At 51.2% G+C, this 10,427-nt stretch overlaps 1 protein-coding gene across 4 annotated transcripts; it reads right to left on the minus strand.

Annotated features, from left to right (window-relative positions):
* Window positions 1–454: 454 nt before the first annotated feature.
* On the minus strand, window positions 455–9,511 carry HSH2D (hematopoietic SH2 domain containing). 4 transcript variants are annotated; one of them, XM_074337993.1, is made up of 8 exons: window positions 8,712–9,511; window positions 8,145–8,255; window positions 7,692–7,760; window positions 6,282–6,428; window positions 4,204–4,293; window positions 3,037–3,202; window positions 2,355–2,489; window positions 455–1,147 (listed from the first exon to the last, which is right to left on the minus strand). In XM_074337993.1, exons 4-8 carry the CDS (start codon window positions 6,404–6,406, stop codon window positions 581–583), a joined length of 1,083 nt encoding a protein of 360 aa, XP_074194094.1. In that variant the 5' UTR covers window positions 6,407–6,428; window positions 7,692–7,760; window positions 8,145–8,255; window positions 8,712–9,511; the 3' UTR covers window positions 455–580. The 4 variants fall into 4 exon arrangements, with proteins under 4 accessions (XP_074194094.1, XP_074194095.1, XP_019592642.2 ...); XM_074337994.1 differs by having other exon boundaries at window positions 8,128–8,255; XM_019737083.2 differs by lacking the exon at window positions 8,145–8,255 and having other exon boundaries at window positions 8,712–9,509.
* Between the last annotated feature and the right edge of the window lie 916 nt (window positions 9,512–10,427).

A 10,427-nucleotide genomic window follows, 5' to 3' on the forward strand; every position in this document is an offset into this window, starting at 1 on the left:
CAGCCCTGCGATCCAGGATGCCCCCTGAGCTCTCCCCAATCATGGCCCTGGGCCCTCTCTCCCTTTTAAAGCAAATGACACAGATGCTTCTCTTAAAGCGGATGTTGGTGTCGGGAGTGTCTACTGTGCGTTAAGCCTCCCACGTGTCTCATCTCCTTTGTTTGCACGAGAACCCTGGAGGAAGGCATGGCCAGGACATACTGGGGGTTGAGCCCGAGTACAGGAGGAAAGGGCTCCAAATGACATGACTTCCAATCCTGGCTCGGACACCCTCCACCCCATAGCCGTGTGACCGGCCACGCCTCTCCTCCTCTCTGCACCTCAGTCTCTTCTTTAATATGTGCAGAAAGAGCCTATCTGATGGGCCTACTCAGCGGTGTAAAAGAAATAGGTGCCCTAGACCCTTGCTGTAACTGATTATTATTATCCAGATAACCCCATTGGCAATCGCAGGACCAGACTCAAGCAATGTCTTTATTGTATTTCTCAGGGTCTAGAGGGCTAGTGGGCAAAGAACAAGGGGTCCAGGTGTGAGCAGCCCCTTACCACAAGGATCCCAGAGCCAGGGCGAACTTCTTTTCTAGCCATACCCAGGGGCAAAGGGTGGTGGTGGACGGTACTCCTCAGGGAGCCAGTCCTCTTGGGGTTCTGCAAACCCCCTCGGCTCAGGTTTGCACACCTGTGAGGACAGGGCCCTCACAACCACCTTGTGCCAACCTCTGGCCTGCAGGGTCTCCTCGCTCCAGCTTGCCGACCTTGAGTCCATCCTGGAGGAGTCCTTTTTGTCTCTTAGAACCTGGGGCTGTGAGGGGCTTGTGAGTGAGGTGGCCACAGAGGGGTATGTGCAGATGTTATCGTCTCTAGCCACGTCACCTGCCTCGGCTCCTGAGTCATGAGTCACCTCCAGTTTCCTGGAGTCCCGGAGCGATGACAAGCTCATGGCTGCTAGGTGGGATTTCAACTGCTGCTGGACCCTCTTGCCAGTCTGAGGGAGCGTCTTGAGGTTCTTCCAGAGTTTGTTGCAGGCCTCTTCAAGAGGGGGCTTTGGGGGGCAGGAGGAAGTGGCTTCCTCTGTGGGCATTCTGCCCATCTCTTCCGACGGCTTCCTTTCCTTTGGCCAATGAAGCAGGACTGGTTTTGCAGAGGCCTGAAACCGAGAGCAGATGAGGCCTGAGGCCAACACGCCCACCAGAGCTCTGAATCTGCACCAGAAATTGGGATCTGGGTCCCACCCATACGCCCTGGGGCCGACAACCATCCCCGTGTGAACCCCCAAAACTAATCTCATGGCCCATCCTTCCCATCTCAGTAAACGGCACACCTTGTCTCTAAAGGGCCAGGGAGCAAATATTTTCTGCATTGCAGGCCATACAGTCTCTGTCTCATTACTCAGCTCTGCTGTTGTCAAGCGAGTGGGCCCACATTCTAATAAAGTTTTATGGACACAGATATCTGAGTTTCATCTGATTTTCACAGGCCGTGAAATAATTATTTTTTTTCTGATTTTTTTCAATGCCATGCTTAGCTCATGGGCCATACAGAAACAGGCAGTAGATCGGATGTGGCCCTCAAGCCATAGTTTGCTGACCCCTAATCTACCTGGTTGTTCAGGCCAAATCTTGGGTTTCATGTGTGGCAGATGCTGTTGATGGCCCAACCATATCCCCTTTGCCCTGAGCACATCAGTGCTCCCAGCTCTACTCCCAAATGCTAGCCCTGGGGACTCTGCCTGAGGGCCTTCTCTGGCCACCAGTGCCCACTGTGTCCATATGGCAGACCAGAAGTACCAAAGAATCAAAATCTCTGAGGAATAGCACTTGACCATTGATTGATAGAAGTTGAAGGATAAATACCCCAAGTCCCTCACCCCTAAGGGGTGATAACTGAGGGAATAGGCAGACAGGAAACATGAAAACCCATAAATGAACAAGGCTTTCAAATTTCAAGGTGTGCTCTGTTACAGATAAGCAGGGTGATGTGATGGAGAAGGCAGGGGGACCAATTTTAGGTCTAGAGATGGAAGGGAAACACTTGAAGAACTGATGGAAGAAGCCAAGCATGGGAAATCTAGAGGCAGAGCACACGGCATGTGCAAAGGCCCTGAGGTTAGCTCGACGTGTCTGAACAACAGAAGGGATGGCGGAGGGGCTGAAGCGGAGCTGGTGATGGGCAGGAGGAGGAGCTGAAGTCACAGTTAGGATTTTCATCTCGGTGCCTTGGGAAATCGCTGGAAGGTTTTAAGCTTGGAGCTACAGGACATAATCTTCATTCTAGAAAGTCTCCTCTGGCAGCTGTTGGCCAGCTCTGCCGCTGCCCCTCTCCCAGGTAAGAGGTGCCAGCTCTCTGTCACGTACCTCCTTGGGTGCAGCCACAGGTCGGGAGGAAGGACTCTGATGTTTGCTGGGGTCGTGGGCTGGGCTGGCAGCTTCCTCAGCCAAGGCACTGGAGTAAAGGAAGAGCTCTTCATAGTCCACGTTTGCTGGATCCTTCTGTGGGGCAGAGGGGACCAGCCGCTCAGCCCCAAGGAGGGGTCAGGGACAGGGCTGGCGTCCCCAGACCTTGGTATTTAGGGCTGCTCCACCTACAAACCTTCTAAGGAAGCATGTCCCCCCAACAGATGCTTCTCAGGGCCTAGGCCCCGCCCACAGAGATGTATGTGGGCCTTGGACATGCCCCAAACCCTTATAAGGAAGTGTGCCTTTCTCACAGTAACTTCTGAGGACCCCACCCACTGATCCTTATAAGGAAATATGCCCCTCCCACAGCAGCTTCTGAGGACTAGACCCCACCCACTGAAGCTTATAAGGAAATGTGCTATTCTTATAGATCAGCCAAGGATATACCCTGCATGTGAATCCTTGTGAAAAATCAGCTGGGGGGCGGGCAAGGACCAGGAGGGGTGGAGCTGGGGCCAGGGACGTGAGGAGGACAGAGTCCACAAAAGGCTGAAAGGGACGGGTGGGAGCAATATGAGTCGGGGGATTTGACCCCTGGGAGGACAGCTACGTCCCACCCCACCAGAGTCCCAACGCTTACCTGCCCACAGGGCTGCCTCAGCAGCTCCCCGTGTGGCCTCATGGGCTGCTGCTTGTGGAAGGTGACCAGTGCATCCAGTGAGGCGTGGACGCTCTTCTCCCCAGGGATCACGAAGCTGCCATCATCCAGGAGCTTCACCATGAAGTGACGGCAGCAGCTTTGGGCTCTGTAGAAACACCGCCAGGGCTGGGACATCTCACTCCCCACATCTCAGTCCCCTCATTCCACCCCCCAGCCCTCAATGGCTGCAGCCCAACTGCCCAGGTTCCCACGCAGCCTTCTCCACTCATTAGCCATGTTACTTGGTAGCTGACTAACCACACTGCGTCTCAGTTTCCCCATCTACCACACGGGGCTACGAAGGCTGACCTCAGCAGTTCTCGTGAAGGTGAAACAAACTACTAAAGGAAAAGCTTCGCTAAGTGCCTGGCTAGGGGTAAATGATCAATAGAAATGATAATGAAAATTTGCGTCAGGCCCCAGCGCTCCATTAATGAATGGATGCATTTATTAATGGCCTACTACGTGCTAACGTATCTTTTAATCCTCACATCAAGACTGAATTAATTTGAGCATTCCTATGTTAGAGAGGAGGACTTAAGGAAGTTACAAAAAGACTGAGTAACTTGTCCAAGGTCACACAGTGTGTAGTAGCAGGACTGGCCTGGGGCTGTGTGACTCAGTGCCCAAGCTCCCCCCCCACCCCCGCGCCCCACTGTAACACTGCCATTGGATTTTTCTTTTCTTTTATTCCTTTGGTCTGGTATCCTTTTGAAAAGTAGTTTGTACTATGAAATCCACTAACTGGGAGCCAGATCAGACTTGGAGGACTCAAGGAGCTGGAAGGCCCTGACTTTCCCGAACATGTCCTCCTGGGTGGAGCCAGACAGTTGCCAAGTAGATGCTGGAAGGGAGAGGGGTGGTTAGGCGAAGGGCAGCAGCCACTCACTCTCAGGCCGCCAGCAGTCCCTGTTCTCAGACGCAAAGTCTCAGTTACCATCAGGCCCGAGTGGACTGGTGACAGCCACAGCTGCAGCTGCACACTCTTCAGCCAGAACGTCACACTAGTTGCTCTCTGAGAAGTTATGGTATGAAGCAGCCCTTGCCCCCTCCATGGAAGCCCCAGGGCCCTCCTTCCCCTGCCCTGCCCCCTAGCCCAGGCCTTACTTGTAAGAGAGTGTGTAGCCCACGTGGGTATGACTGACCCTGATGAGAAAGGATCCCAGTGGCTGTGACTCCAGCAAGTCCTCTGCCTCCCTGAAAGGGCACACACAGGGGGGAGATGGCTGAGGCCCAGGCAGCCAGCGTACTGCCCAGACCCCTGCTGCACCAGACATCCCAGGACTAAGCAAACAACCGAAAAGCATTTTTTTCTTAGTTGTTTCAGACCTTGGGATATTCCGGGACATGTTCCCACAGAGGTGGCAGAGGCCTCTGATGACCTTGACCCTGGGCTGACCTCCCATCTCCCACAGCCTCTGCCCGCCTTCCCAACGCCTGGAATACCCCCAGGAAGGCACCTTTGGGTGTGACACGTAAAGCAGGAGTTGTTCCCAGATGCATCTGAGATCAAAACCCAGCTCTGCTGTTCATTCACTGTGTGACACCCTGACGAGGGTCAGTCCCTTTCTGACCTCAGCTTCCTCAAGGGGCCAGTAAACTCTCACTCCCAGGGCCAATGTGGGGACAACATGAGTGTGGGAACTTCTAGCTGGTACGTGCTCCCTAAGGCTCACTGTTATTGTAGTTGATCCTTGAACAACACGGTTTGAACTGCCAGGGCCACTTATGGGTGGATTTTTTTCAATAAATATACAAATTGGCCGTATGTATAGGATTTTCCATCCATGATTGGGAATCCATGGACGTGGAGGGCTGACTGCATGGCTTGTTCTCCGCCATTTTATATAGAGGACTTGAGCACCGCAGACTTTCGTATCCATGGGGTGTCCTGAAACCAGTCCCCCATGGATTCCGAAGGCCAATTGTAGTTAAGTTTTGGGGGAGTCAAAGTTCTATAGGGATTTTCAACTGCACAGGGAATTGGTGCCCCTAAACTCTGCGTTGTTCAAGCGTCAACTGTATTACTGTCATTTACTATGACTAGTACTACTATTTTCTGGGTTTCACAGAGAGTAAGGTGGCCTTCTATAGGATAAGCCACACCATTTGGACCCACATTGCCCAGTACAGAGGCCACTATAAATGCGCGGTTACTGAGCACTTAAAGTGTGGCTGGTCTATCTCCAGACGTGATTTTAACGTACAATACGCACCAGATTGTGAAGACTGAATACACAGAATAGGGAATATAGTCAATAATGTTGTGATAACTATATTGACTTATCACGGTTCTCACTTCGGTAGTTATATAAATGTCTAATCACTAGGCTGCACATATGAAACTAATAATATTGTACGTCAACTGTAATTGAAAAAAATTTTTATGATAAAAAATTAATTATTTAAAGACAGTACAAGTAGAGGAATATGTATATATACTGTCTTATGAATGGTTTTTTAGTACTGATTACATGTTGACATGATAATAACAGGTTAATAAAATATATGATTAAATTAATTCTAATTGTTTCCTTTCGCTTCTTTTCATAGAGCTACTGAAAATATAAAAATTGCAGTGTGTGGCTCACATATATTATTGGCACGCCCTAGAACTCAGAAACCACACAACATTATGCCTTTTTGCAGAACACAGCTTTTACAATATTCTCGTGATTTCCTACATGCCATGGGTCACAATAAATGTTCTTTACTCCATTTATACAGAGCCAGGCCCTGGGGGTGACTAACTACGTGAGTTTGTTCATCTCCTCAGAGCTCAGTCTGAGATAAAAAATGCACATTAGTTGTACACCTGATGTATTAAGAGCAGCTGTTTAGGGCACTGTGTTAAGAATTCTGAGGCTGCATCCTGCCGTCATTGACTGATGATTCCTGGCCTGGACAATGGGGAATGTGGGGGCCTGCCAGGTCCTGGCAGTGCAGGTCTGGTGGCCACTTGTATAGAGAAAACTGAGGTCCAGAGAGGGAGAGTAACTTGCCCAAGGGCACACAGCGAGTTCACAGAAGAGGCAGGATTCAAGCCCAGGACTCCAGAGCTCTTTTCACCCTCTTAACACACTTAGCTGAGCTGAACCCAGAATTCCACAGTGAAAACCTGCCCAGGGTGGAGGCAGACAAAGAAAGAGGGTGAAGGGCAGGGTGGATGGTGTGTGGGTCCTCACTCTCTCGAGATGGCACCGTGGAACCATGCAGGGACCCCTCCTTGGGCCAGCTGCTCCACCTGTGTCTGCACGAACCAGTCCAGTCGTGGGGGCAGAGGCGGGGGCAGCTTTCTGGCCTCTGTCATGGCTTCCTGGGGATGATGTCACCTGGGAGCAGGAAGAAGGAGAGAATCAAGCTTGGTCCACCTCCCACCTTTGTTCTGTCCTTGTCTCCTCTTTTGAGAAGTCCTCCAAGCTGGAAAGAGGAACAGGCTTGAAACCGGCTTGTGTTTCTTGAGCAGCTACTATGTGCCGGCACTTTATGCACATTTATTCATTGATTCCTCCTAAAAATCCTCCAAGGATTTTTCCTTTTATTCTTATTAGGCCATAACTACAAGTGTTGGAAAATTCCCTTTATAAACATATGTATTTACATTTAAGAACTGAGTTTATTTAAATATTAAGTAACTACCAATGTCCCCAGAGGAATGTGGAAATGGCAAAATGGTAAGTGAATGAAGGAAATAGTGGACATGCAGTGGGTGCCAGAAAGGGTTGCCATGGTTTCCTTAAACACCACAGAGATATGCCCCCAAACAGTTGCTTCTGCCATTGACACTGATGGCACACCTATAATGTGTCAGGTAGCTGGTTAATTCACATTCATTCTCGACAATTTCAAGTTCAGGTACCACTAGACGTAAAGAAAAACAGAAAGAAACCAGCACCAATTTGCAAAGCAGTACAAAGTCAGTGGAAAGCTAGCAAAACCCTTGTGCCCTGCTGCGTTGACCCCTCATATTCATCCTTAATTCTGTCCCCAAACTGGCCCTGCACTACCCCCCCATACTGTCCCTGTCTAATTTTTCAATATTGCACAAGGTTCTTGCTACCAAGCTGTTTCCACAGAAAAGGGCCTGTTGACCAACTCAGTCAATATTGACTTTCTCCTGCCAGAAAACAGATGTCAAGCACACCCTCCAGGGAGCGGCCCAAAGGAATTCTGGGGCAAGTGCAATTAAATCTATTAAGAAATGTTTAATAAAGCAGGGTGGCAAAGTGGTTAAGAGCCTGGAATCGGAGCCAGACAGCCTGGGTTCAAACCCCAGCTTTCCCACTTAGCTGCTGTGTGACCTTGGGCCAGTCAACTTAAACCTCTCTGTGCCTATATTTTCAACTGCAATTTGGGGATAATGATGATATTTACCTGGTGTAGTTAAGCCCTGGCAGTGTGTGTTCTTTTCCTTTTTTGTAATGAGAGTATCTGGTTTAGGCTTTGATTGCTGAGGCAATCCACTTCAGTGAGAGCAACCTCGAATAAACATTGCCAGCCACATGACTAAAGAGTCAGGCTGCCTTCCCCCACTGAAGCTCCTTTGTTTGGGAGATCTTGGTTGATTTCAGTAATTGACCATTTGGGCTACTTACCCATGTACGCTTGTTCTCTCTACCTGTGATCTCGCTGTGCGGTCCCACGTGTTGTATAATTCCCAGGTCCTATAAGTAATAAACAAACCTTTATGATCATTATTTTTAAGTTTTCTGATGGTTATTGCTGAAGAGCATCTTGAAATCATAACAAGAACCACAAGGGCTGGTCCAGCCACACCATTGGTTATTGATAGGCTGAGACCAGCACAAAACACCTCTATGTATATAATAAATATTCATGAGTCCAGTAATGACCCAGCGTGGGGTAATGTTTACAGGCTTGTTCTTTCTTCTACCTGCGAGACCTCCTACTTATCATTCAAGACCTCGCAAAAAAAAAGTCCCCCTCTCTAGGGGAAAAGCTTTCCTTCCTCTTCTCCTAAACAAAGCCCTGGCGACATTTTCTGTCCCCCACGTTCCCCACTGTTCTTGCCTCAGGCCCAGCCTTGCCTCATGGAGCTGGAGTGTCTGTGTCTGGTTCTGTGTCTCCCATATTAGGGGCTCCCAGGGTCTGGGACCAGGGCTCGGTTCTTTTGGATTTTTCTGGTTCCACAGCATCACCTGGAGTTGGGCGGGCACAGAGGAGGGTGCAGGGTGTGTGCTGATGAATAGATCGTGCACTGATGGATGAAGCCATACTAAGTTTCAAACTCCTTACCCTAGTATTAGGGTCTCCCCCACCTCCTCATGGCCCATGCTCCAGCCCTAACAGCATCCTTGCTCTCCCCAAAACTACCAAGCTCTTTCTCCCCTCCACACTTTTGCCCTTACAGTTCCCTGCCGGGAATGCCCTTTCCCCAGCTCCGGCTCTTTTCCAATTGTCCCCTCTCAGTGCTTCCAGAAAACTCCCCACGTATCTCTGGTCCTCCACAGACCTGTCCCTCCCTCTGGCCCAGCCTGGTCCCCAGGCTCTGTCTTCTAAAGGGCCAGGATGGGGCTGAGGTTCTGGGGTGGAGTGGGGGCAGGCCCAGGAGTGGGCATGTGGTTGACTGAGGCGTCCCCACCCGGGGCACATACCTGGGAGACCCCTGGGAGGCCTTCGCTCTGGCTGTGCCCTGCGCCTGTACAAGGTTAGGTTTCATTTCAGGGTCCACACGTCAGCGGGGCGGGGTGTCGCCCTGGGGCGGTTCCTGTTTCCTTAAGCAGGTGAGCCCCAGGGCGGGACCGGACAAGCCCAGTGGCCCTCTGTGTGAACTTTGACAAAGCCACTGAGCTAGCTGCAGGTGGAGGGGCACCCTCGCTCGACCCAGACCTCAGCAAGCCTTTATTGAGCACCTGTTGTGAGCCAGATCCTCAGGGAGAGAGGAGACTCCAAGACAGGCACAGGTGCCCCCCACCCCACCCCCACCCCGGCATCTATACTAGTCAGCAATGAAGAGGAAGAAATTATTAATGCCCTTGTTTAAAAGTGAACAACTGGTCAGGAAGTGGGGACTGGAATTGCAAGAACCGCCCCAGAGGGGACCTAATTATCTGAGGAAGGGGAACTTGGGGACAGGTAGGAGTCAACCTGATTGGGGCAGGGTGGGGGGAGGGGGCAGCAGACTGCTTTAGGTGGAGGGAGCAGCACAGAAAAAGGGCCTGAGGCAGCATCAGCCTGGGCAGGCTGGGCCTCACTCACTGTGTACACAGGTCCACATTACGACTTCTGTAAAAAAAACAAAAACAAAACCCAAACCGTTTAAAATTATGACTGTGTCGGTATCATTATTATATATTCATTATTACTGTATTTGTTTTATTCTCCTGATTTTAAAACACATTTTGGGGGCCCTACATACATTGTGGGCCATGAATATAGGAACCTGCGCCTAACGGATCAACTGGCCCCGGATGTGTGCTGGCTGCCCCCCCTCCTTCTACAGCACATGGGCAAAACCACTTCCTCCTCCTCTTTCAGGCAGAATGGCCCAGATCCTCATAGCTAAGCTGGGGGTGGGGGGGCGGGGGGCCCTCCCTGGGCGGGGGGGGGGGGGGGCCCTCCCTGCAGACTTATCACCCTGGCCCAGCAGGTCTAGATAACCTCATTGCAGGCCTCAAGCTGGGAACCTCCACCGCCCCCTGCTCTACGGAGGGGTTCTGTCTGGAGTCTAAGGGGCAATAAGCCCCAAGTAGGAGACACAAACGAACCTGTTTGTCACTCACTCACTGTGTGGCCTTGGATGAGTTGCTCAACCTCTCTGGGTCTCAGTTTCCTCACCTATGAAGTTGCACGAGCATAGCCCTCCTCAGACATGTGATGATGATAAGCCAGACAACCTTCAGGCACTTGCACTGGCCTCAGTTAAGAGTAATATCAGGACTCTTCACTGACTTAATCTGATGCTTTTGCATCTGGCTGGGGAGACGCAGGCTTGGGCTCCAGACCTCCCAGGCTGGGCCACCTTGGGCAACTCACTTCCCTCTCTGATCCTCCATGCCCTCCACAACCCAACAGGCCGGCTCCCAGCCTCAATGACGAGGAGCAACACTGCTGGGGAGGGGATCTAAGTGCTCAAGCAACCTTGTCACTGAGAAAGCCTGGCCATCAGGGTCTCATTGGCCTCGAGTTCAGCCTCCAGGAACACGGGGCCTTTCCGTCCATCTCTGGCCTGGCGCCCCGAGGCCCCACTACAGAGGGCTCCACCCGACTCCTCGGACCTGCTTGGGGATGTGGTCTCCCACAAACTAACATCACCCCTGAGAATGTCACAACACAATTGTCCCCTCCACTTCTCTGTGACCTGTCCTTGA

Source organism: Rhinolophus sinicus, linkage group LG07 (genome assembly GCF_036562045.2).
Source record: "Rhinolophus sinicus isolate RSC01 linkage group LG07, ASM3656204v1, whole genome shotgun sequence".
NCBI classification, from domain to species: Eukaryota; Metazoa; Chordata; class Mammalia; order Chiroptera; family Rhinolophidae; genus Rhinolophus; species Rhinolophus sinicus.